At 44.2% G+C, this 23,354-nt stretch overlaps 1 protein-coding gene across 4 annotated transcripts in view; it reads left to right on the top strand.

Annotated features, from left to right (window-relative positions):
• LOC146563464 (uncharacterized) overlaps nt 1–17,490 on the top strand; it is a 43,496-nt gene extending 26,006 nt beyond the window's left edge. For 2 of the 4 annotated variants that reach the window (XM_085290559.1, XM_085290560.1), the window contains 2 exons: nt 13,029–13,372; nt 13,516–17,490. In XM_085290559.1, coding sequence (XP_085146685.1) covers nt 13,357–13,372; nt 13,516–16,373 — 2,874 coding nt within the window. In that variant the 5' untranslated portion in view covers nt 13,029–13,356 and the 3' untranslated portion in view covers nt 16,374–17,490. Of the gene's footprint in view, nt 1–265; nt 350–472; nt 2,475–12,451; nt 12,928–13,028; nt 13,373–13,515 lie in introns of those variants that run through there. The other 2 variants (XM_085290561.1, XR_014894317.1) reach the window with 2 other exon arrangements.
• Nucleotides 17,491–23,354: the final 5,864 nt, after the last annotated feature.

The raw sequence follows: 23,354 nt of genomic DNA, 5'->3' as shown, positions 1-23,354 counted from the left end.
TCTTTCAAAATAAGACATACAACTACAACAAGGGAAAAGACCCAGGGAAACAGAGTTAACGATAAAAACCCTGAAAACCACAAATTTCACACCGGAGCCTCAACTCTCATGGCCTGGTACCAAACGACTCACGGACCGCTGCTGTACAGAACTGGTGATGTCCAGACGGTATTCCACTGGTGTTCTGCTCTGAAAATTTTTGGATTTAGGGATTAACATAGTTGCCATGGTTTCCTTTCTTCTCTTATTTGTTGTGTGTGAGCAGGACAATTCTGGAGAAGATGGGCCTGCAGGGGAAAGTCACCCCCTTGCAGGCCAGGAGACATGGGATAACTTTAAAAAATACCAAGTACGTATGTGTGTTATCAAGAAGATAATTCTTAAGAACACAAGTTAATAAATGTGCAATTACTAAGAGTTGTTGTGGTGTTTTTATTTGCCTGCTGTTATTTTTGATTTCTTCTGCCTTTAGGATTGCAAGTATCCAGGCTCAGGACAGGGAGTCAGTGGGAAGCCCACTGCTGCTACTTGGTTTGCCCTCATGTATGAGGTGATAGGATAGATGCCTTCCATTAAGCCTCCTGTCCTAATGTCCTCTCTCCCTGAGGACACTCCAGGGCCAAGCACAGCAGTGGGTGACCAAAACGACAGTGATGACGAAGCGGTTACGACAGGGAGAAAGAAGAAAAGAGACAAGGATGATGAGCTGCTAGACCTCATCAGAGAGGACATGAGGCAGCAAAGAGAGGATGAGAAGAGGAGAGAGCAGGGAGAGGATGGACAGACTGTTTTCACTTCTAGAAAGATTAGTTCCAAAATGAGTTATGTATTGTGAAATTTATTTATTTGAATATTATTGTTACTGTCAGGTAGCGGTGTGTGGCAGGCAGGAGTAGGACCCAAAGTGCAGGCACTCTGAATCAAGGGATGAACTCGAAAGCTTTATTTGCTGGTCACAGGGGAAAAAGCATACAAACGCAAACTAAACTAAACTGGAAAATCACAACCTAAACTCACAGGGAGATCGACACAACAAGAGGGACAACGCGACACTGACACAGAGAAACACAGGGTTTAAATACACTGGGAAGTAACGAGGGGAATGAGACACAGAAGGAGGGCACAGCTGGGAGAAATCAGAACTGACGAGACAAGGAAGCAAAGCAGGACACATTCACATTAGACTTTGACCTTCAAAGTAAAACAGGAAGTATAACACAGAGACGCGAACTTGACACGGTGGAGACAGCAGCTAAGAAACACATAAACATAAACCATAAGGCAGAGGACTCTAAGAACCAAAATACACAGAGGGAAACACTAAGCATGGAACACAAGAAACTAGACTCGATGGAGTAACAAAAGACCAACCATGAAAACATAATTCACAATACAGAGTGACAGAAAACGGTCAAACTCAAAACATGCAAAGACACAGACCAAGAAACACAGACTTTACACAGAACAGAGGGGGCACAGAGAAACATGAGGGGCAAGGGATCAAAACTAGAAACCATAGAATAAATCACACAAGTACAATAATACAAACATCACAAAGAACTAAAAACGCTGGGTAAGGAGACCCAGGATCCTGACAGTTACATTGTTATATGTGTTGAATTAGTTTAAAGGTTTTATGTTATTTTTTTCTTTTTTTTTTTTTTTTTAAATGACATCAGAAACAGCAGTATGCGACATTACGTGATGGCAGAGCTTCAGTTCATCCTTTGTCATTTTTTTTTTTTTTTTTTTTTTTTAAATAAATAGGACAGGGGGAATGAATGAGAGAGAGAGGGGGAGAGAAAGAAAGAAAACCCAAGGGGAGAAGAGACGGTGAGAAGGGGGGGGAAGAGAGACAAAAAAAAAAAAAAAACTCCTGGGTCACCTGTATGGAGAAAAAACAAACAAACAAACAAACAAACAAACAGAGGAGACAGCAAACAACAAAGAGCAACATAATAATAGAGAAAACAAAGCACCATCACAATAAACTAGCTAGTCATAGATATCAGTATTTACTAAGTAATAAACGATATTGTGCAGCACGCAAGATAGACAGCGCACAGTGTGCTTTGAGGCAGCAGCCAAGAAAGCTTTAGTCCGCGTCTGTGAATACCCATGTGTGCATACCTGTGTGGATCAGCATGCTTGCATTCCAAAGGTTTCTCCATGTAATGATCTGCTAGGGAGTGTGGGGGGGCCACAGCCCCATCCTCCAGGGTGTGAAGCGGGTATGGAGGAGATCAAAACTCCAGACATCCAGAGGCCCCCAGAACACAAGAGACCATGGAAGACCAACAGAGGGGCAGCCGCGCCACTGTTCCAGTAAGAGCTGAGGAGAGTCCCAGATGAGGGCTCACTCAGCAGCCGCGGAGCAGAAGCCAGGGGGGGTTGCAGTGACGCGCCCGTGAGCTCCGCCGGCCCCCAGCTGCGCCTGAGTGACCGAGCCCTAGGCCGAGAGGCCGGGGGCACCCCACCTCCAAAGGGGCCCGAGCGAGCCCCAGGCCCCAGGCCCCGACAAGCGGCCGCCAAGGAGTGAGCCGGTGTGTACCCGGACGCCCACCCCCAGACACAAAGAACCACCAACACACCGACACCTGAGGGAGTCCGCCACCGGCAGGGGAAGTGGTGGTGGGTGGAGATAGGCCTCCAAACCTTGGAGGGCCTGAGGTGTCCCCAGAGAGGTGGCGTCTGATACCCAACCTGACATATAGACACAGACATACAGGCACACACAGACACAAACATCCATTCCCACCCTCATGCTCTCATATGCACTCACTCCACACTCAACCAACGTGGAGACAGACATAAAGAGACGCTGTACACACGATCACACTCCCCAAGCGTACTCTACAAACCGGGTCTAGGTACCCTTGCCCCTGGAGGGGGGAATTGCACCCAGACCCAGGTGGTGTTACCCTTTTCCCTGCGGTGGGGAGAGGCAGACCACCCCGACTCCGCAGCAGCAGGGAGGCCCCACACCCCAGACCGCAGTCGGACGGCCAACTCCTCCTACTAGCCCCCCCGCTCCAGCAGGCCGCAGAGAATGGGGGTGGGAGAAGACTCCAAACCTCCCTCCACCCGCTCATTGTAGTGTTGATGCATATGTGTTCTAAGGTGCAATTAAAACCCAGGAGGGCATGGAGCTACCTGCCAAGGAGCAGCAGGTAAGCGCATGGTCCCTCCTGCTAGCCCTCAATGACTAAGTGTATTTAAAATTGAGAGGTGGGCAACGACGTCAGGGGTGAGGTATACACCCTGATGGTGATTTGGACTCCGTGATTGTGCCCACCCCCAAGATCCTATATGTATGTGTAATGAGAGTGTGAATAATGTGAATGTCTAAGTTGTGGGATAAAATTGAGGCAGAGGCAGCCAGAAGGGGACGGGGGGGGGGGGGGGGTAGCCTCCTCTGCACCCTGGTGACATACCCCCACTCCAAGGCCCTGCATGTGTGGGTGGTTGTGGAGGAGCGGGAAGAGGGAGGCAGCTGGAGATGGGGAGGGAAGGAAGGGAGGGGCAGGTAACCCCTCCCTGGGGCCAGCTCCCCCGCTGACCCCAGTAGGCACTCCCACCCTCCGCGACCCGCCAGGGAAGGGGGGCCCAGGCCCATCAGACCGGGGCCCAGTGCAGTAGCGCCCCCCGGCTCCACAGAGCCCTGGACAGTCCACCCAACCCCACCACAGAGAAAACTGCACCCACCCCACCAACCACACATCTTCCAGACTACATAAGACGGTAAACGCCCAGGCTGAGATCTTCCTCCACCTCTCCTGTATCTCCCCCTCCTGCAGAGAGTTCCTGAGAGAAGAAAGCTCCTGCCAGATGTGACCATCCCCCCCACCAGTTGAAGAGCCCCCCAGGCGGCTCGATGCACCGGCGGCACCCTGCTCCAGGGCCGGGCCCCCATGCACCCACCCGCCCACAACCCCGGCAACACACCAACCAGGACCCGAGCCCCCGAGGCCCGGCCCGGGCCCCCGCCCAGAGACGGAGCACCCCCAGAACCTCACGCCCATCCCGGACCCACCCAGGGGCAGCCAGGTTGCCAGGTCAGTAACCCACGTCCGTCAGCACAGACCCTCCCCTAGCCCCGCTGCACGCAGCCGCGAGGAAACAGTCACCTGAGAGCCAACAGAGCCCTCAACCGGACGTGACCGCTACCCCGGGTTGAGCCCCCCAAGGAAGATGCCTCCGGGGAACCCCCCGACGCCCTAAGCCTGTCCCTACCCCCTCACCAATCACAACAGTGAAGGCGGGACCAAACTATGACCCCCCACCCCCACTAGGTGATGGAGCTGATAAAAGGGGCCCAGAGCAATTGATCTGATGTGGTGGCAGAGGCTGTGTCAAGACTAATGTAATCTAATAGATAATTTCTATATTGGTTAGAATTAAGATTATTTTTATTTTTCCAGTTCATGAGGACTGTTTTCTTGGCTATGCATAGGGCAGTGAAGATCATATGGGCTATATTCTTTTCTGAAGTGACATTATCTAAGCTGCCCAACAAACACACTAAGGGGGAAGTTGGAATGTTACATTTCAGACATTTTGATAAGTCTTCACATATCTCGCGCCAAAACTTTTGCACTGGTGGACAGAACCAAAGAGCGTGGATGTAATTGTCTGGTGTATTGCCTTGACAGTGTGAGCAGTTGTTGGAAGATGTAAAGCCCATCTTAAACATCCGATGACCTGTATAGTGCACTCTATGAAGTATTTTGTATTGTATTAATTGCAGACTGGGATTTTTAATAAATTTAAAAGTTTTTAAGCAAATCTGAGACCAGAAGTTTTGGTCTAGGTTGACTGATAAATCTGCTTCCCACTTTGCAGTAGGAAGGGATATTGATTCATCTAATTTAGAAAGTGTTCTGTATATTTTAGATAATAATTTGGGGGATTTAAGAGTAAGAAAATGTGCCGCACTTAGTGGTGTTTGTAATTCAACTTGACTGAGGTTAAATTTCTTTTTTACTATGGATTTAATTTGTTGATATTCTAAAAACCTTGTCTTGTTGATCCCATATTGTTCAACTAGTCTGTCAAATGGAATAAATTCTGTTCCCTCTAATATATGTTCTAAGTATTTAATTCCTTTACAACTCCATTCTGGGAAATTAATCATATTATTGTTTTGTAATATGTCAGGGTTATTCCAGATAGGTGTACGTTTGCATGGGATTAATGAAGACTCCGTTATTTTTAGAAACTCCCACCATGCTGTTAGAGAAAAGCTGATGTTGATACTTTTAAAGCATTCATGTCTTTTGATGTTTGAGCTAATAAATGGTAGGTCTGAAATCTCTAGATCCTTGCATAGTGCCTGTTCAACATCTAGCCAGGGCTCAACTAAGAAGGTATGTTTTAACCATTCTGAGATGAACTGAAGCCTATTGGCTAAGAAGTATTGGTGAAAATTAGGCAGATCTAATCCTCCTCTATCCTTGGTTCTTTGTAGCGTTTTTAAGCTAATACGCGGGGGTTTATCTTTCCAAAGGAATTTGGAAATATATGAATCCAGAGATCTGAACCAATCTTGTGATGGTTTGTTAGGGATCATCAAAAATAAGTAATTTATTTTTGGCAAGATCATCATTTTTATAGTGGCGACCCTTCCCATGAGTGATATGGGTAAAGATTTCCATCTAGTCAGATCGCCTTCTACTTTCTTTAGAAGTGGGATGTGGTTTAGTTTAGTTAAGTCTGAAAGCTTAGGAGAGACATTAATACCTAAATATTTAATATTTCCGGATTGCAGTGGGGCAGAGGAAGAATTATGGAAGGAGCAGTTAATGGGGAGAACTGTAGATTTTGGCCAGTTAATTGAATAATCTGAAACTCTTGAAAACCAGTTTATTAAAGTAATTACCTCAGAGAGGTTGGTTTGTGTGTTTTGCAGAAAAAGCAACACATCATCCGCATAGAGACTGATTTTATGTTCTATGTTCTTACATTTTATGCCCTTAATTGTTGTAGCCTGTCTAAATGCTGCTGCTAGAGGTTCGATAAAAATTGCAAAAAGTGAGGGGGAGAGTGGGCATCCCTGTCTGGTGCCCCTCAGGAGATAGAAGCTGGAGGATGTCTGGTCATTTGTTCTGATACGAGCCGTTGGGGAATTGTATAATATTCTTATCCAGTTTATGAAAGAGTTTCCAAAACCAAATTTGTGTAAAGTTGCGAATAAAAATTTCCAATTAACTCTGTCAAATGCTTTTTCTGCATCTAGAGATAATATTATGGCTTCGATGTTTTTATCGTATGAGTAGTCTATTAAATTAAGTAATCTACGAGTGTTTGTTGAGGAGTGCCGACCTTTTATGAAACCAGTTTGGTCAGGATGAATTAAGAGGGGGGTCATTTTCTCTAATCTCTTTGAGAGAGCTTTGCAGATTATTTTAAGGTCTACATTTAAAAGAGAAATTGGACGATAGCTTGAGGGAAATAAAGGGTCTTTGCCTGGTTTTAGCAGGAGACTAATGTTGGCAGAATTCATATTTGGTGGTAGTCTGCCATTTTCCTCGATTTCCTGCAACATGCTGTGGAATACTGGTGCCAAAATTGTCCAGAATTCTTTGTAGAATTCTGCAGGGAAGCCGTCTGGACCTGGAGCCTTATTATTGGGCATACTTATCAGGGCTTCCTGGAGTTCACTTGGCGTCAGTGGCGAATCCAATTCCATTGCTTGACTGTCTAGTAATTTTGGAAGAGTTACGTTGTCAAGAAACAGATCAATTTCATTTTTAGATGGGTTTATTTGTGGTGAGTATAAAGTTTCATAGAAATCCCTAAAAATGTTGTTTATTCTTCCAGGATCATATATTGTGTTCCCCGATAAATCTTTAGCAGCACATATAGTTGTTTTTTCTTTATTTATTTTTAGCTGGTTAGCTAGAAATCGACCTGATTTGTTACTGTGTTCAAAATTCTGCAAGCGAAGTCTTTGTATAAGGAATTGTGTTTTTTTATTAATAATTTCATTTAATTCTAGTTTTGTTTTGCATATTTTGTTCAATGTTTCCTGATCTTGGTCGCACGCGTAGGCTTCTTCTAGTGATTTGATGTTTTTTTCTAATTCCTGAATATTTTTGTTTTCTTCTTTCTTTTTGTGTGATGAGAAAGAAATTATTTTACCTCTCATCACAGCTTTCCCTGCTTCCCATAGAACAGAAGCAGATATTCCGGGAGTGTCATTAAAGTCTAAATATGAAGTCCATTCCTTTTTAAAGTATTTAATAAAGTCTTCATCTTTAAGTAGTGATATATTAAATCTCCAGTTTTTACTTGGCGTAGTATTATTCTTGTGCATTAGTGTTAAAGATACAGGAGCATGATCGCTGACAGCTATAGGATGAATCTCAGTGTCTGAAATGTCACACAGCAGTGAGCTGCTGACCAAAAAATAATCCAGACGAGAGTAAGAGTGATGAACATGCGAGAAAAAAGTATATTCCTTACTGGTGGGGTGAAGAGAGCGCCATGCATCGCAAAGACCAAAGTCGTTCATATACTGTTTGATTATATTTGTGGACTGCCAATTACGCTGAGTTCCTGTTGTGTTGAGCCTATCCATTTCTTCATTTAGTCCAAGGTTGAGGTCACCGCCAAGAATGAGTGTGCAATCAAGGTGTTCAGAGAGTGCACTAAAAAAACCGTGGAAGAATGAGGGTTCATCAACATTTGGACCATATATACTAACAATACATAGTTTTTTGTTCAATATTGATAGTTTAATAATTAGAAATCTACCCTCTGGATCTATAACTGTATCGAGTACTGTAAAATTAACATTTTTATGTATTAAAATTGCTACTCCCCGTTGTCTAGAATTATAACCGGCTGCAAACGCGTTAGGAAACTCAGGTGTTTTAAGTTCGTTTAAACCTGTGACAGGTTTGTGAGTTTCTTGTAATAAAACAACATCTGCCTGTAGTTTTTTAAGCTGGTTAAATATTTTTAACCTCTTTCCTCTGGTGCCAGCTCCATTTACATTCCATGTGACAAACCTCAGCATGCCCTTAATTGTGCGTGTATGTTTAATGATGTATGCTGGGTGTTTCGTTTAGACAGGTGGAGAGAATATGGAAACATCCCTTGTTTGTAAATAGAAAGAGAAAAAGAAGTGTGGTGAGAGACTCCATAAGTCTGACTATGTATGTGAATATTCACTAATATGAACAAGCGTGGCTTGCTTATGTGTCCTGCAAGTCTGTGCGTGCTGTGAGGCTGTTGTGAATGTGCTGCCGTTGAGCTGATGTGTTTGCGTGATCGTGTTGTGAAAATATGGAGAAATAGAGGGTGTTGTTTGTAGGTGAGTGGGGAAGTAGGTGATCACAGCAGTGAAAGACAAGAGAAAGAAAGAAACCACATGAACTGTGAGCGACAACAAAAAAAAGGAAACGAAACGGAAACATTCCAATTAAAGTAATGACGGAGGGTGACGGTATTATATCTGCTATGACATCCTACTGATATTACTAGGTTAAACACATTTTAAAGGAGAAAGTGTGAATGAATAAGAAAAGAGTGTAGCGGGTTCTTATCTGGAGTGCAGTCAGTATAACCACGGTGTGGTGCCGGGGTCGCGGTACAGCTGTCCGTCCACGTAGAGCCGGTCCACAGCGATGACAGCACGGGAGCCTTTCTGGATAAAGCTACGTCGAACTGGGAACAGGACCTTGCGTCGTTCCAGGATCTCTTTGGGGAACTGGTCGTTCACGCTGAAGTCCGTTCCTTTCAGCTCTCTGCCGCGACTCTTCACCTGTTCCTTTTGTTTGAATTGGCTGAATTTGGCCACAATAGGCCGTGGTCTCCCGGTCCGCGACCTCACGCCCCCCAAGCGATGTACTCTATCGAAGTCGATGTTCTTTACGGTGTCCTCCGGCAGCTTCAGGTGGATTTTAATGAAGCTTTTCACCGTTGCCTCTGCGTCCTCTCCGGCAGTTTCTGGAATACCAGAAAACACAAGATTATCTCTCATGCTACGGGCTTGTAAATCGATAACGGACTCTTTTATTTTTTTATTTTCAATGTTTAGCTGGGTCACGTTATCGGTGAGAGATTTAACCGACTCCCGTAGCGTGGCATTTTCAGCGGCAAGCGTTTCCACCTGCCGCTGGCTGAATTCCAGGGATTCTCTCAGAGATTTAAATTCCCGGTGTAAGATCTCCACCAGGGACAGCCTCGCATCGAAACTGGACAATCGCTTGTCGATGGACTCCAGGATTTCTGCGATGTCTTTGCCGGCAGGCGATGTTGTACCGGGGGAGTCTGCCTGGCGACTTCTCTTCGATGACGGCGTCTCGATTTTGGCCGGGGAAGATGCACTCTGGGCCTTATGCATTACTAAATCTTGAAAACAGCGGTCGATGTAATCTTGGAGAGCGTCTAAACTCTCCCCGTTGTCCTCCAGGGTGTTAGAGATGATAAAACAGATGTTGTTAGTTATATGACAATTGATTAGTATATTTGGAAAATATTTGGAAATACTGAAGCTTGGAAAACCTTTGTTAAACTCTATGCTACCATTTGCTTTTTCTCCGCCAAAATCTCCGGCGTCTGACGTCACCTACAACATCACTTCCGTCACTTACCTCTCCTTCCGTCACTTACCCCACCGTGGATTTTATGTTATTAATAAATTGATTCAAACAAACAGTAATTGTCACTGAACTCAATTTGATTTACAGGCATTTTTAACATGTATGAACATAACGCTAACTTTGAACAATATTACATAGATATTTATTTGATAGCAATAAAGTAAATAATAATAACAATTAAACAAGAATATTTCAAATACACAGTACGTAAAGATGAAAAAACAATATTTACAGTTGTTCACACAAGATTAACCTGAGTGACCTGTTCCTGGACTGTTTCTTGAACAACTGTAATAGATTACAGGAAGTCTCTGGCAGTGTTGCTGAATCTGCCGAAGCAAGATCAGACATGGATGGGGTGCTGCAACTGAGACCTGCGGTTGGTCTTTTCTGGTCAGCGAGTGGAGAATCACACAGGGTGGTCTGCAAAGCGAGCTTTAGGATGCTTCCTCCCACTGTCCACTGCATCGTCCATCCACAGGGTTTGCAGGGCTGGCTTAATCGACGGCTGCCACACCACTAAGATGTTTTCAGAAATATGCAAGCAGGAGATGGTGGATGCTATAGTAAGCTAAGTAATTCCTAAATTAAAGGAAATTATTTTACCTGGATATGATTGTCTCTGATGATTCTTAGGTACAAACGTGTGGGCGACAAGGATAAGGTTTTTCTAGCTTCTCGAGAATTAAAACTGTCCAAACAATGGAGCGACATTTCTGGGTCCATTTTAACGTTTTCGCACTGTGGCAATAGCGACCGGAAAAACACGCAAGTAAGGGCGGAGTTGAAGGCTAGGAGGCTGTCCACAGCCCATCTGTTATGTTGGATACTTATTGTTTGTTCAATAAAGTTTCTATGGAGAAAAAAAAGGGGCTGTCCACAGCCGCTCACTTCCTGACTACCCGTTCGTCTAAGGACACTACTTTGTGATGTAGGTAGGTAGTGTCCTTATGACACGCATCCTTCCCCTGAATTCGGACACAGCAATAAGCTCCTGTGTCGTGTGTCACATGCCTCCATAGTGTCATCACCAAAAATTAATAGGGTTCATCCACCTGTCATCATTAATGTTGTCTGTAATTTTGAAAAGATTTGAATCCACTAGAGTTCCAATTTATGTATTCAATAAATAAGCAAAGGGCCTGTCACAAACATTTGGTCAACAATCGTATGTAAGCCATTTTCTGGAGGCAAACATCCCTTGGGGTGTAAAATGTGTTAGTAATATTTGAGGACAATAGGAGGGCTAGGAAAGAGCAATAACAGGGAACTGGGTGCCAAGAACCCTTCCTCTAGTGATGGAGAATGTGATCAGCTAAAACTACAGCGCCACACTACTACTGTCCAGTGTATGAGTAACTACTGGAAAGAAAATCAAGAAGAAGACGTAAACAAAAAGCATCCGATCAACAAACTGACCCAACTGCAACTGCACCTGTTTTACAACCTAGACATGTGCATGTGAAGTAGTATGATAATGCCCGTCAACCACCTCATGGGAGAAGCTGACAACATGGAGGACGGAGAGGACATCAGTGCAGAAAAATCAATAGTCACATGTTTGTTTTTAATTAATTTACACCCCTGAAATTTGATGCAAAGAGATATATTATTTTGTCAACCAACATCATCTGGCTATTCCAGATGATAACCATCAAAAATTATGTTTGACAGAAATGAAGACTATCACTTAAGTGCAGCCATTGGTCTGCTGGTTGGAACAAATCCCTAATCAGCCCATGTTAAAACAACAATGGCCAATGTGGAGTCCACAGTTAAGTGCTCAGGTAGGTAAAGCTAAGCACTTGCCCATGTTAATCTACAGCTGCCTTTGGTCTACACCTTCATGTATGATGAAATTATACATGATTAAACATATACTCATATACTCATACATAATTATTCATTGACTGTGACTTCTGTTACAGATATTTACGGTAAATGATGATGAAGTATTCAAATTATATCTTGAGGAACATTGTTCTGAAAATGTTCCTGTTTCTTTTTCTTTTGTGTTTTTTTACACAGCATCTCAGTTTTTTTTAATTTGGCTTCTGACCTCAACACATTCTTTCCTTTAACAATAAGGATATTTAGACACAATGGCAGATGCCCATCCTATACCTTTTGAGAGTCCATTTGAAATACAAGTGTTTTAAGAATTTTTGTAGTATTTCCAATGACCATGTTGGCAGTGTTGAATGGTTCACAGAGCACTTAATGCCCTTTTGGAAAACCCATTTAGCAGAAGGATCGTACTACCTGCGTGAACGTTCAGGTTGGCAAACTCTGCAGCTGCTGGTCATCAGCATCCTGCTCTTCCTCCTCCATCATCAGTGATTGCGGAAACCTGTCAGCCAGTTGAAGAGATCACCGGAATGTTATCAGAGTGTCAGTCCATTAATGCCTATTGTTTGGTCTTTGTAGGCTGGAACACTAGCAGAGGCTAATGCCTGTTGATAGTCTAATTAAGAACGTGGAGTTAATGTGTCTGGATGTATACTAATGATGTTACAGGCCACTTCTTCCTCACACTAAATACCCACACCACTGAAAGCAATTCAGGCAAAAACTGAGTCTCTGAAGTGAAGGAAATCATAGTAAAGTCATTGAAGTTCAAACAGTTATTACACCATGAGTCAGAAGTTCACAGGCAGTAAGAGAATATGTGGGTGTGCTTGACACAACTGTCATCACAGACATTACTGTTTCAAACAAAGCACTGCAAAATCTCTAAAGGTCAAACTGCCTTCATTTCACAGCAGAGTCCAGCATTAATAGTTGGGGAAAAGATGATCAGTGTGTCAAATAAAAAGTTGAGATGACATAATTTAATCATGATTCAAGATTATCTGAAAGCTGCATGGGAGTACTGACCAAAGTATTGATGTAAAGTAAAGTGTTTTGTGTTTTGTTACACAGTTTAGATTATTTGAAAATTGTATTTTGAAACACAGACACAGGTGATCGCAAAGGTTGTTGTTTCTGGGCGGGATTCATCACGTGTTCCTGTCCTTGACTGTGCACACCTGTCTTGAAGTGCCACCTGTTCCTGATCACCTGGTTGACAAAGACATTAGTTAAGACAGTGGCTGAGGCTCAATCTTCAGTGGATTGTTGAACTGAAGCAGTTAGCAAAAGTACGGCATCATTTCTGTTGCGTCTGTGTGGACTACCTGACCCTGTTTGTTTGTGCACAGGTATTTGGAATCCTGTGTGGTGAGTCTGATTCCGAGTTGGTGATTGTGAGCACTGTTAATACTGGACACGTTGGACCCCCTTTCCCTTGGTGCACCTTTCCCTTGCACATTTTTGCATGGTTGTAAATACTTTATCACTGGAAATAAATGCATTGAACTGTTCTTTCTAGTTTGCGCTTGAGTCTTCTTGTCCATTAATCTTGACACTCTTCTGTTGCAGAGGCAGTTCCTTTCTCTTTTCCCAACTCTGCTGCCAGCGCACCTGGACTCACCTGTTGGTAATCAATATAAAGCACCTTGAGGCACCTACTGTAGTGATCTTACACTATATAAATAAAACTAAGTTGAAAATAAATGCACTTAAATGGTTGTGTTAAAAGTCCAAGAATGCTTTCAACTTGCCAGGAACTGCAGATGGAAATTACCCTGTATGGCTAAATCTGTATAATGAATTATGTGCTTTATCCTTTTTTAAATAAACATTGTTCTTTGTGCATTCCTTGTACTATGACCCTTCATAGATAGAACCAAGATGGCGCCGCGTATGGATGCCCTGGTGCTTCAGTGCGTTACTTTTGTTTTGCTTTTGTGCATTTCTTCTGTGTTTGGGCACTCCTCTGGATACTCTTACACCAGAGAAGAGCTCCTTAACTACAGGACTACAACGCCTGTGGATTTATTTCCAATATTTGTCGCATCTGCGGCAGATTTACTGCTGACTCTGACCAGGAAAGCGAGACGCCGAAAGAGAGGGAAGCGAGCCGGCGCACTCGTGCGTTTGAGGAGACGCGGACTGCGTACTGCTCTTCCTGGGATCTTCCTTTCTAATGTACGCTCACTCGGGAATAAGATTGACGAACTGGCCCTGATGAGAAGCATGAACAGAGACTTTGCCTCCTCCTGTGTCTTATGTTTTACGGAGTCGTGGCTCAGTGAGAACATCCCAGACTGCGCGCTCAAGCTGGAGGGCTTCCATCTGCTGCGCGCGGACCGGCAGGCCGCTCTCTCCGGTAAGTCCAAAGGTGGAGGTGTCTGCTTCTACATCAATAGTGGCTGGTGCACAGATGTGACAGTGATTGCTCAGCACTGCTCTTCCTCTCTGGAATATCTTTTTATCCACTGCAAACCGTTTTATTCTCCGCGGGAGTTTGCTTCATTCATCCTGGCCGCTGTTTACATCCCGCCAGACGCGGATGCGCAGGCAGCTCAGAGCGCACTCGCGGAGCAGATTCTCCACATGGAGCGGACATTCCCGGACTCTCTCATCATTGCTCTTGGGGACTTTAACAAAGCCAATCTGAGCCATGAGCTTCCCAAATACAAGCAGTATATTAAATGCCCGACCAGAGAGGAGAGGACATTAGACCACTGTTACAGCACGATCAGCGGGGCCTATCGCGCGGTGCCCCGCGCTTCACTCGGACTTTCTGACCACGTCATGATCCACCTAATCCCCGCGTACAGACAGAGGCTGAAGCTCTCCAAACCTGTCGTGAGGACTAAAAAACTGTGGAGCAACGAGGCTGTGGAGGAGCTTCGCATGTGTTTGGAGACCACAGACTGGGACACATTGAAGGCTGCTTCTAACAGCTTGGACGAGTTTACGGACACTGTCACCTCCTATATCCACTTCTGTGAGGACAGCATTGTGCCATCACGCACCAGGGTGAGTTATAACAATGACAAACCCTGGTTTACTCCTAAACTCAAAAAGCTGTGGCTGGAAAAGAGAAAGGCGTTCAGAAGCGGAGACAGGGACTGCTACAGAGAGGCCAAGTACAAGTTCACTAAAGAAGTGGACATTGCTAAACATCAGCACTCTGAGAAGATGCAGCAGCAGATCTCAGAGAATGACTCGGCCTCTGTGTGGAAAGGTTTTAGGAATATCACCAACTACAAGCCTAAAACCCCCCACTCCACTGATGACTTGCTCTTAGCCAACACCCTTAACGACTTCTACTGCCGTTTTGACGAGCCATCAGGCAGCCTTCACACCTCCAAAGGCCCCAACAATAGAGGCACTTTGGGCACTAATTCCCCCACCTCTTCCCCCTCCATAGAGCCATCACCACCTTCAAACTGTTCACCTACAACACCCCCCTCCTCACCCCACACAAAAGAGGATTTCACACCACCTCCTCCCACCACAACTCTTCATATTCATGAAGCAGATGTGAGGAAGCAGTTTAAGAACCTGAATGCTCGGAAAGCTCCTGGCCCAGACGGCATGTCTCCTGCCACCCTCAGACACTGTGCAAACGAGCTGGCCCCAGTGTTTTCTGGCATTTTCAACTCCTCACTGCAGGCATGTCATGTGCCTGCCTGCTTCAAGTCCTCTACCATAATCCCTGTCCCCAAGAAACCTAGGATCACTGGACTAAATGACTACAGACCCGTGGCTCTGACATCTGTGGTCATGAAGTCATTTGAGCGCCTAGTTCTCTCCCATCTCAAGACCCTCACGGCCCCCCTCCTGGACCCCCTGCAGTTTGCATATAGAGCCAACAGGTCTGTAGACGACGCCATCAACATGGCCCTACACTTCATCCTGCAGCATCTGGACTCCCCAGGAACCTACGCCAGGATCCTGTTTGTGGACTTCAGCTCTGCCTTCAACACCATCCTTCCAGACCATCTCCGAGGCAAGCTTTCCCAGATGAATGTGCCTGATCCCATCTGCCGGTGGATCACTGACTTCCTGACGGACAGGAAGCAGCATGTGAGGCTGGGAAAGAATGTCTCGGACTCCCGGACCATCAGCACCGGCTCCCCTCAGGGCTGTGTTCTTTCTTCTCTGCTCTTCTCCCTGTACACCAACTGCTGCACCTCCACCCACCAGTCTGTCAAGCTAATCAAGTTTGCAGATGACACCACCGTTATTGGGCTCATCTCGGACGGGGATGAGTCTGCCTACAGGAGGGAGGTTGAACGTCTGGTGTCCTGGTGCAGCCACAACAACCTGGTGCTGAATGCCCAGAAGACAGTGGAGATTATTGTGGACTTCAGGAAGCACACAGCCCCACTCCCCCCCATCATCCTGACTGACACCCCCATCACCTCTGTGGACTCATTCCGCTTCCTGGGTACCACCATCACCCAGGACCTGAAGTGGGAACCCACCATCACCTCCGTCATCAAGAAAGCCCAGCAGAGGATGTACTTCCTGAGGCAGCTGAAGAAATTCAACCTGCCAACACGGACGATGATGCAGTTCTACACTGCAATCATCGAGTCCATCCTCACCTCCTCCATCACCGTGTGGTACGCTGGAGCCACTATCAGGGACAAACAGAGACGGCAGCGTGTTGTGCGCTCTGCTGAGAAGGTGATTGGCTGCAGACTCCCATCTTTGCAGGACCTGTACACCTCCAGGACATTGCGGCATGCAGCTCGGATCTCAGCTGACCCTTCTCACCCTGGACACAGTCTGTTTGACCTGCTCCCCTCAGGCAGGAGGCTCCGGTCCATTCGCACCAGAACCTCTCGCCATAAGAACAGTTTCTTCCCCTCTGCTGTTGGACACATGAACAATAACCGTATGACTGTCCCCGCCACTAACACATGACCCTACGCTGTGTCACTGCATCATTCCATGTTTGGCACTGATCACCACCTGCACTCATGTATATATCTATCTACGTAGCACTCTTAATTCTTATTCTCATGTATATATCTCATGTATATCTCATGCACATATCTTTCTACGTAGCACTTTTAATTCTTATTCCTACTTTTATTTTTTCATGTCTATTTAAGTGCTATTTATGACACTATGTTTGCACTGAAGCACTGCAGCAATTTCCTAATGTTGTAAACCTGCTCAACATTTGGCAATAAACCCCTTTCTGATTCTGATTCTGATTCTGATGTACCTTAATAGTAGTGAAGTTTTTTTAAAAGCTGGATTTATGGGGAAAGTACTGAGTTAAAGGCAGATATACCTAATAAAGTGTCTGTTAAGGGTATTTGTATATATATTTTTCATTACTCTAAAGTGTATGTCTGTCAAGGACAAATTCACATCTCAGTATTCGACTGCATTGCAAGACTTCGGTGCCTAACTTGAATAAAGAATCTCTGTATGCAGCAGCAAAGTAAGGGATTTGGAACGACTGCAACTCAGCCATGAACAGGTACACCACGTAAAATCACAGAAGGTCAACAGATGCTGGGGCACATAGTGTGCAGAGTGAATGGCTAGAATTCAATCTTATTTATATAGTGCCAATTGTGTGTGTTTAATCTTACTGTTCTGTCACCATGTAACCGTGTTCTGTTTAAATAGATTTTCCCTGACAAAGTTGCTCTTTAGGGCCTCCTTCTGGCATGACCTGGTGTAACGTGTGCAAATCTGTCTCTGTTCTATGATGTCATCAGAAAGTGCATGGTATTGTTTGGGGAAAAGACTTCTCCTGTTCTCCTGTTCTCTGTTGTAGTGACAATTGTATCCCTTAAGATGGTCTTTAAGGGTATTGCCGGTATGTAATTCTGTTCCATCCTTACTAATGAACAAAATCTACTAGAAGAAATGTGATTGCAGTGTTTGCTTAATAGAAATGTTTGTAAAGAGAGGATTCGCTAACGCTTTTGGCTAAACAAGTCATTTGTACTGTTATTGTGTATTTGACATCTATGATTTCTAAGAGCATTTCATGTTGTTTCTCAGTTTTACCCTACTTCAACTGCCCTAAGTAAAGGGAGTGAAGTCAAACCCTCTTGTCTGCGTGGTCATTTTGAAGAGGAGTTTAGTCTGAATGTCGACTCTAGCAAGGCGTTAGAGGCAGAGCACATTACAGTAAAACGACAGCCTCTCAAAGACCAGTCTCGTGAGGAACTGGACAGCAAATAGAGCTATCCTCCAGAAACAGCTCAGCTCTAAGATTCAGCTGCAGATGTTGGCAAAATCCACTCGACAGCAACATGTCACAGAGAACCAGCGCATCAATGAAAACCAGATCTAATACATCTGGCTCCTCCAGGCATTCTAGGAGTTCAGCTGCAAGTAAGGCAGCTGCCGCACAAGCACGTGCAGAAGCTGAGGCAGCTAAGGCTGAAGCAGCATTCATGGATAAAGAGAATGCTCTGAAGTTGCAGCAAGCAGAACTAGAAGCCTCTATGCAGCTTCGAAAAATGCGTCTTGAAGCGTCGTTGGATAAAGTACGCATGGAAAAAAGGGCTGCAGCTACAGAAGCAAAGGCAGAAGTTTTGGAGGCTGCAGTGATTCAAGATAATAACGAGACTCTTAGTGAAATAGATGTTCCTGCTGATGACCCAGTAACACGCACAAGGGAATATGTGAAGGGTACCACACAAACCATGCCCATTCTAGAAACCTCCAATGGTAACACAGAGATGAAGCTCCCTCAGCATTCGCTGACCATAGACTCTTATCCCAGGATCTTTACGCCAAGATCTGATGTACATACTCGAGCAAGCCCCAACCCAGTTGCAGTACCACACATCCAAACACAAACCACATACATAGTAGCAAATCTAAAGGAACATTTCCCAGGCAAAGCAGAGCAAAGTGACACTTACACCCCTAAACAAGAACCAACGGTCAGTTATGCTCAACAGCCTCTAGACAGTGGCTACACCAGCACCGCCTATATTACAACCCCAGACAACTTCAGTCACCCACATGACACCCACATTCCAGGAAAGGAGTCCACTGTATACTCCACTAGAAATGGAGCAGAACATGTCAGTGTCATGGTCCTGGGTCATTTTGACCCAGTGTTCTTAGTTTTCCTGTGGTTTTGTATTTCGTTCCTTATGTTCATTGGATTGTTTGGTTTGGTATTTGGATCCCCCCTTTGTCCATGCTGTTATTGTGGTGTTTGTTGTGGTACCATGTTCCTGTCCTTTGTGTTCTGTGTTCTCCTCATCCCCTCGTGTATTCATCCTTGTTCTCTGCCTCTCTCTCTGTGCTCTTCTCTGTGTACTTTGTTGTGTTTAAGGTCCTGTGGAGATCAGGGAAATTATTTTACTGCTATTGTTAAATAATCATCATCATTACCATTGCATTAATAATATAATTTACAGTATTGATATTGCATTCAGATGTTTAAACAGTGTGTGTGTCTTTCAGAAAGACTAAGTTGCAGGCTGACAGGAAGTTGCAGGCTTTGCAGAACTGAAACCGAAAGCAGAATCTAAGTGCAGGTTATTCTGAGGAGCAGGTTAGACGAGGCTATTTGAATAACTAGGGTATTCAAATTGTCTGTTATACTTTTATATTCTTTTATTAAGCTTTTAGTAGAGGTTCTTGATTAGAACATTTATTCAATATAGTACATATAGTTTCAGTTAGGTTGTTACACATAAGGATGAGCCTCTGTTCTGGTGAAAGGTCAGAAGTGCAACGGGTGAATTGAGAGAGCATTTGAGGACACACACACACACACACACACACACACACACACACACACACACACACACACTCAGTTAGAGGGAATCATTTATAGGTGAGAGGTTAGTTATGTTTACTCGCAACTGTGAAAGAGGAACAGTTTCTTGTTGTCTCTGCAAGAAAGAGGAACAGCGTCTGGCAGGATGTGGGGCTCGTGTTCCAGACGAGATAGAAGACAATGTTCTTTTTAAACTGTGTTAAAAGTCATTGTGGTTTTGATTTGACGTATGTATATATTCTGTCTGTGACGTATGAAGGGGCGTCATTAATTCAAACCCTGATGCTATAAAAATCTGTGTATGCTTTGATTAAGTCGGAGAACAGTTCCTGTCTGCGAACAGCCACTGGTCTTCCTACGCGTGTATTCATTAAAATCAATTGTTTGACCAAGCTCTTCTAGACCATGGTTGTTTGTACTCTCCTTCGTCCGGTGGTTGAGGAGGGAGAGAATTGGAGGTGTAGACGGAGAAATTCGGTGGTCTGAGGTGGTTGGACGGGCAGACATGAGTGCCAGTGGTCGAAGTGAGTGGGCATAAGCCGGCTTATCCAAAGGTAAGGCACTACCTGTTGAATTATTTCCAAAGTGTGCCAAATTGGACATGATAAAATTTAAGTCTACTCACTGAAATTACTGGTGAGTGTCTGTGTTGATTTTGATGAAAAATCTCATGAGTTGAAGCAGTTAGAGTCTGCTAAAGCAGTTAGAGTCTGCTAAGAAATTGGGTTGGAGTCTCAAGGAAAAGGAAAACAGTGAAAGTGAGTTCGAGGCTCACGTAGGATTTAGGGAATTTGGTCATTTTGTGGGTTAAAGTCCCGGTTGGTCATTAGGTCAGACCTTTGTTGGTCATTTTGTGGGTTGGAGTCCCCATTGTCCATCAGGGTAGATCTGCCTCAGTCATACACTTGTTTTGGGTGTTGACTGTTGTTTCAAAGTATTATAAATTATTTTAGAACGGAACCGTGGGGGTTCTAGGAAGCGCAGTGCTCAGAGGTAACGCTTGCCAATGCCAAGGACGCTTAGGCATTGTCCTCGAAGAGGGATAGTCAGTTGGTCACTGTGGAGCTTGGGGCACTCCAGAATAACTAGTGGTTGGACCACTTTACCGTTTGGAACGGTATCTGCGCTTTTTTGGGCAGCAAAGGTTGGACCTTGGGTGTTGGACACTCTTAAATTAATGTAGGGATTTTAGAGATGAGGCCAGAAACTGTTGGACAGATACTGGTTAATTGATCACAAAAAAGTTGGACTTTATCGGTTGGACCGTTAACTTAAATTTGTCGAAATTGGTTAGGCGCTAAAGCTGACAGATCTGACAGTGGTTGTAAATATAAGACGTCTTTATAATATAAAATAAGAGAGTTTGGTGTGAGAGGAGGCTGTGTGTCGAGTCAGTAATGCACTGACTGTCTGAAGCTATTTTTAGACGGTGTGTGTGTGAGTGTGAAAATGCAAATTATTAAGTAGTGAACTGTTTAAACCACAGTTGGGTTTACAAATACTGCTGCAAACATTGTTGAGTGTGTGTTTAAAATGCCATTTATGTTCATTAGAGGGCTATAAATAAAGTTTTGAGTTGCCGTAGTGGATGTATAGTAATTGACTGAGTTTGGATGTAGATAGATAAATATAGTGAGTGCACTGTATATATTTAAGATTAACATATTACTTTTAGTAGTAACTTCTCTCCAGCAATAATTGCTGGTGTGTTTCATTTTTTCAATTTCTTGTGTGTGCTGTGAGAATTAATAGAGGTTTCAATTGTTTTTTGTTTTTTTTGACTTGCTCTTTCTGATTATGAAAGGAATGTCTAAAATACTCTTAGGAAAGCGTGTTTTAAGTTATATTCCTCAACTCTGGTCACAGATTAAGTGTGTGAATGCTGTGAGGAGTAGGTTTTGAGTGATTGGGTGTGATGTGTACAAAATAATAAATAATAATAACACTATGAAAGTTGATAGTAGAGTGAGTGCAAAAGGAAATGTGAGAGAAAAAGGCGGTGTGTGTGAGATGATTCTTGAAGTCTGAAAGAGCTCTGCTGAGCACGCTGAAGACTGTGATGTGAATGCTGACAAATGCAAAGAATTTAGTATATTTAAAAGTGTGTGTGCGTGAAATAAGGGTGCATTGTTTTTAGATCAAGACTTAGTAAAACTAAAGAGTTTGATTAGGTTGTAAAATAGGAAAGAGAAACCGAAAATATTGCTCTGAGTGCTGTGTGTGTGTGACAGGAAATGGTGTGTGTGACAGGAAGTTTGCATGCCCATAAAAGGTGACGAGTGAGCACCCAGAGAGAGATGAGTTAGACTCTAGCCAAATGAAGCGAATGGAGGTTTTAAGACAAGGAATGAAAAAGATATTAATCGTATGCTTTAGTGTGTCAATACAGGTGGACTTTTTTCAACCTAGAACCTTGAGTACAGCAGCAAAACCATAAAACATAATTGGAAGGAAAACAGGCCAGATTTTGGCTTAAAATTTTACAGCTTGACCTCGCACTTGGCCCCGATCCTGAGAAGAAGCTCAAAGGACAGTTAAAGACCGACAGAACATCGTGGACTTCAAGAATTAACAGCAGCCAAAAGACAGTGCAACTGAACCGTTAACACTGAAACCAAACTGACGGGACCAGCAGCAGCATGGAAAAAAGCACACGATGCAACATGTACTGTAAATTACAGGCTGGGCAGTTGAACAGTGGGATAATGAACGGTGATAAAGCACTGGACACTGATTGTCAGATTTGCCATGCTTGGAGTAACCATGAAAGAGACGACTGAAAGGATCAACAGAGAAGAAGAAACCACGTGATGAAAAGATGGACGGCGAAAGTGCAGGCTGGTATGAACAGTGTGACATGACTGTTTAAAGGCACTGAATGTGATATTTTGCCAGGCTGGGACTTAATCCAAAAGGAAAATACTGAAGAGAAACAGAGAAGAAACGGACTGTGTTTGCTGGAGAATTCAAGACAACAAAAGGACACTGAGAGAAGAGGACAGGGACCAGTGAGAGGTGAAGGCGGACGAGTTCGACTGTGAGAATAGAGGGTATAATTGGGTTGAAATTGAAGCCTGAACTCATGATGGTGTTTAGAGATGTCCACCAGAAAACTAAAGAGGTAAACAAAAAGAAGGTAAAATGAAGAGAGAAAATAACTGACAATTACATCAATGAATAGAAAACACACATACACAAAGTGTTACATGTGAAATTTTTTTTGGAAAGAATCAGAAGTGAGATGGTTTTGAATTAAGAAATCAGTGAAAAGATGCATGAATTAAACCTGATTATAACAGAGGCAATGAAGAAAGCAGCTTACACTCACTGAACATTAACAAAATACACTCAACAAAAATATAAACGCAACACCTTTGTTACTGCTCCCATTCCCCATGGGATGGACGTAGAGACCTAAAATTCATTCCAGATACACAATATAACCATCCCTCCCAAACAGTGGTCACAAATCAGTCCAAATGTGTGGTAGTGGGCACATCTGCTATATTGAGATAATCCATCCCACCTCACAGGTGTGCCACATCAGGATGCTGATCTGACATCATGAGTAGTGCACAGGTGTACCTCAGACTGCCCACAACAAAAGGCCACCCTGGAATGTGCAGTTTTGTCTCACAGCAAAATGCCACAGATGCCACAAGCAATGAGGGAGCGTGCAATTGGCATGCTGACAGCAGGAATGTCAACCAGATCTGTTGCCCGTGCATTGAATGTTCATTTCTCAACCATAAGCCGTCTCCACAGGCGTTTCAGAGAATATGGCAGCACATCCAACCGGCCTCACAACCGCAGACCTCGTATAACCACACCAGCCCAGGACCTCCACATCCAGCAGGTTCACCTCCAAGATCGTCTGAGACCAGCCACCCAGACAGCTGCTGGAACAATTGGTTTGCACAACCAAACAATTTCTGCACAAACTGTCAGAAACCGTCTCAGGGACGCTCAACTGCATGCCCGTCGTCCTCATCGGGGTCTTGACCTGACTCCAGCTCGTCGCCGTAACAGACTTGTGTGGGCAAATGCTCACATTCGATGGCGTCTGGCACGTTGGAGAGGTGTGCGCTTCACGGATGAATCATGGTTCACATTGTTCAGGGCAGATGGCAGCTGAG

The sequence above is a fragment of the Mchenga conophoros genome, linkage group LG11 (genome assembly GCF_057382185.1).
Source record: "Mchenga conophoros isolate Kocher_MC1m ecotype Shallow Benthic linkage group LG11, M_conophoros_male_GT1.1, whole genome shotgun sequence".
Lineage (NCBI taxonomy): Eukaryota > Metazoa > Chordata > Actinopteri > Cichliformes > Cichlidae > Mchenga > Mchenga conophoros.
This window is presented reverse-complemented; position numbering and strand designations above follow the sequence as displayed.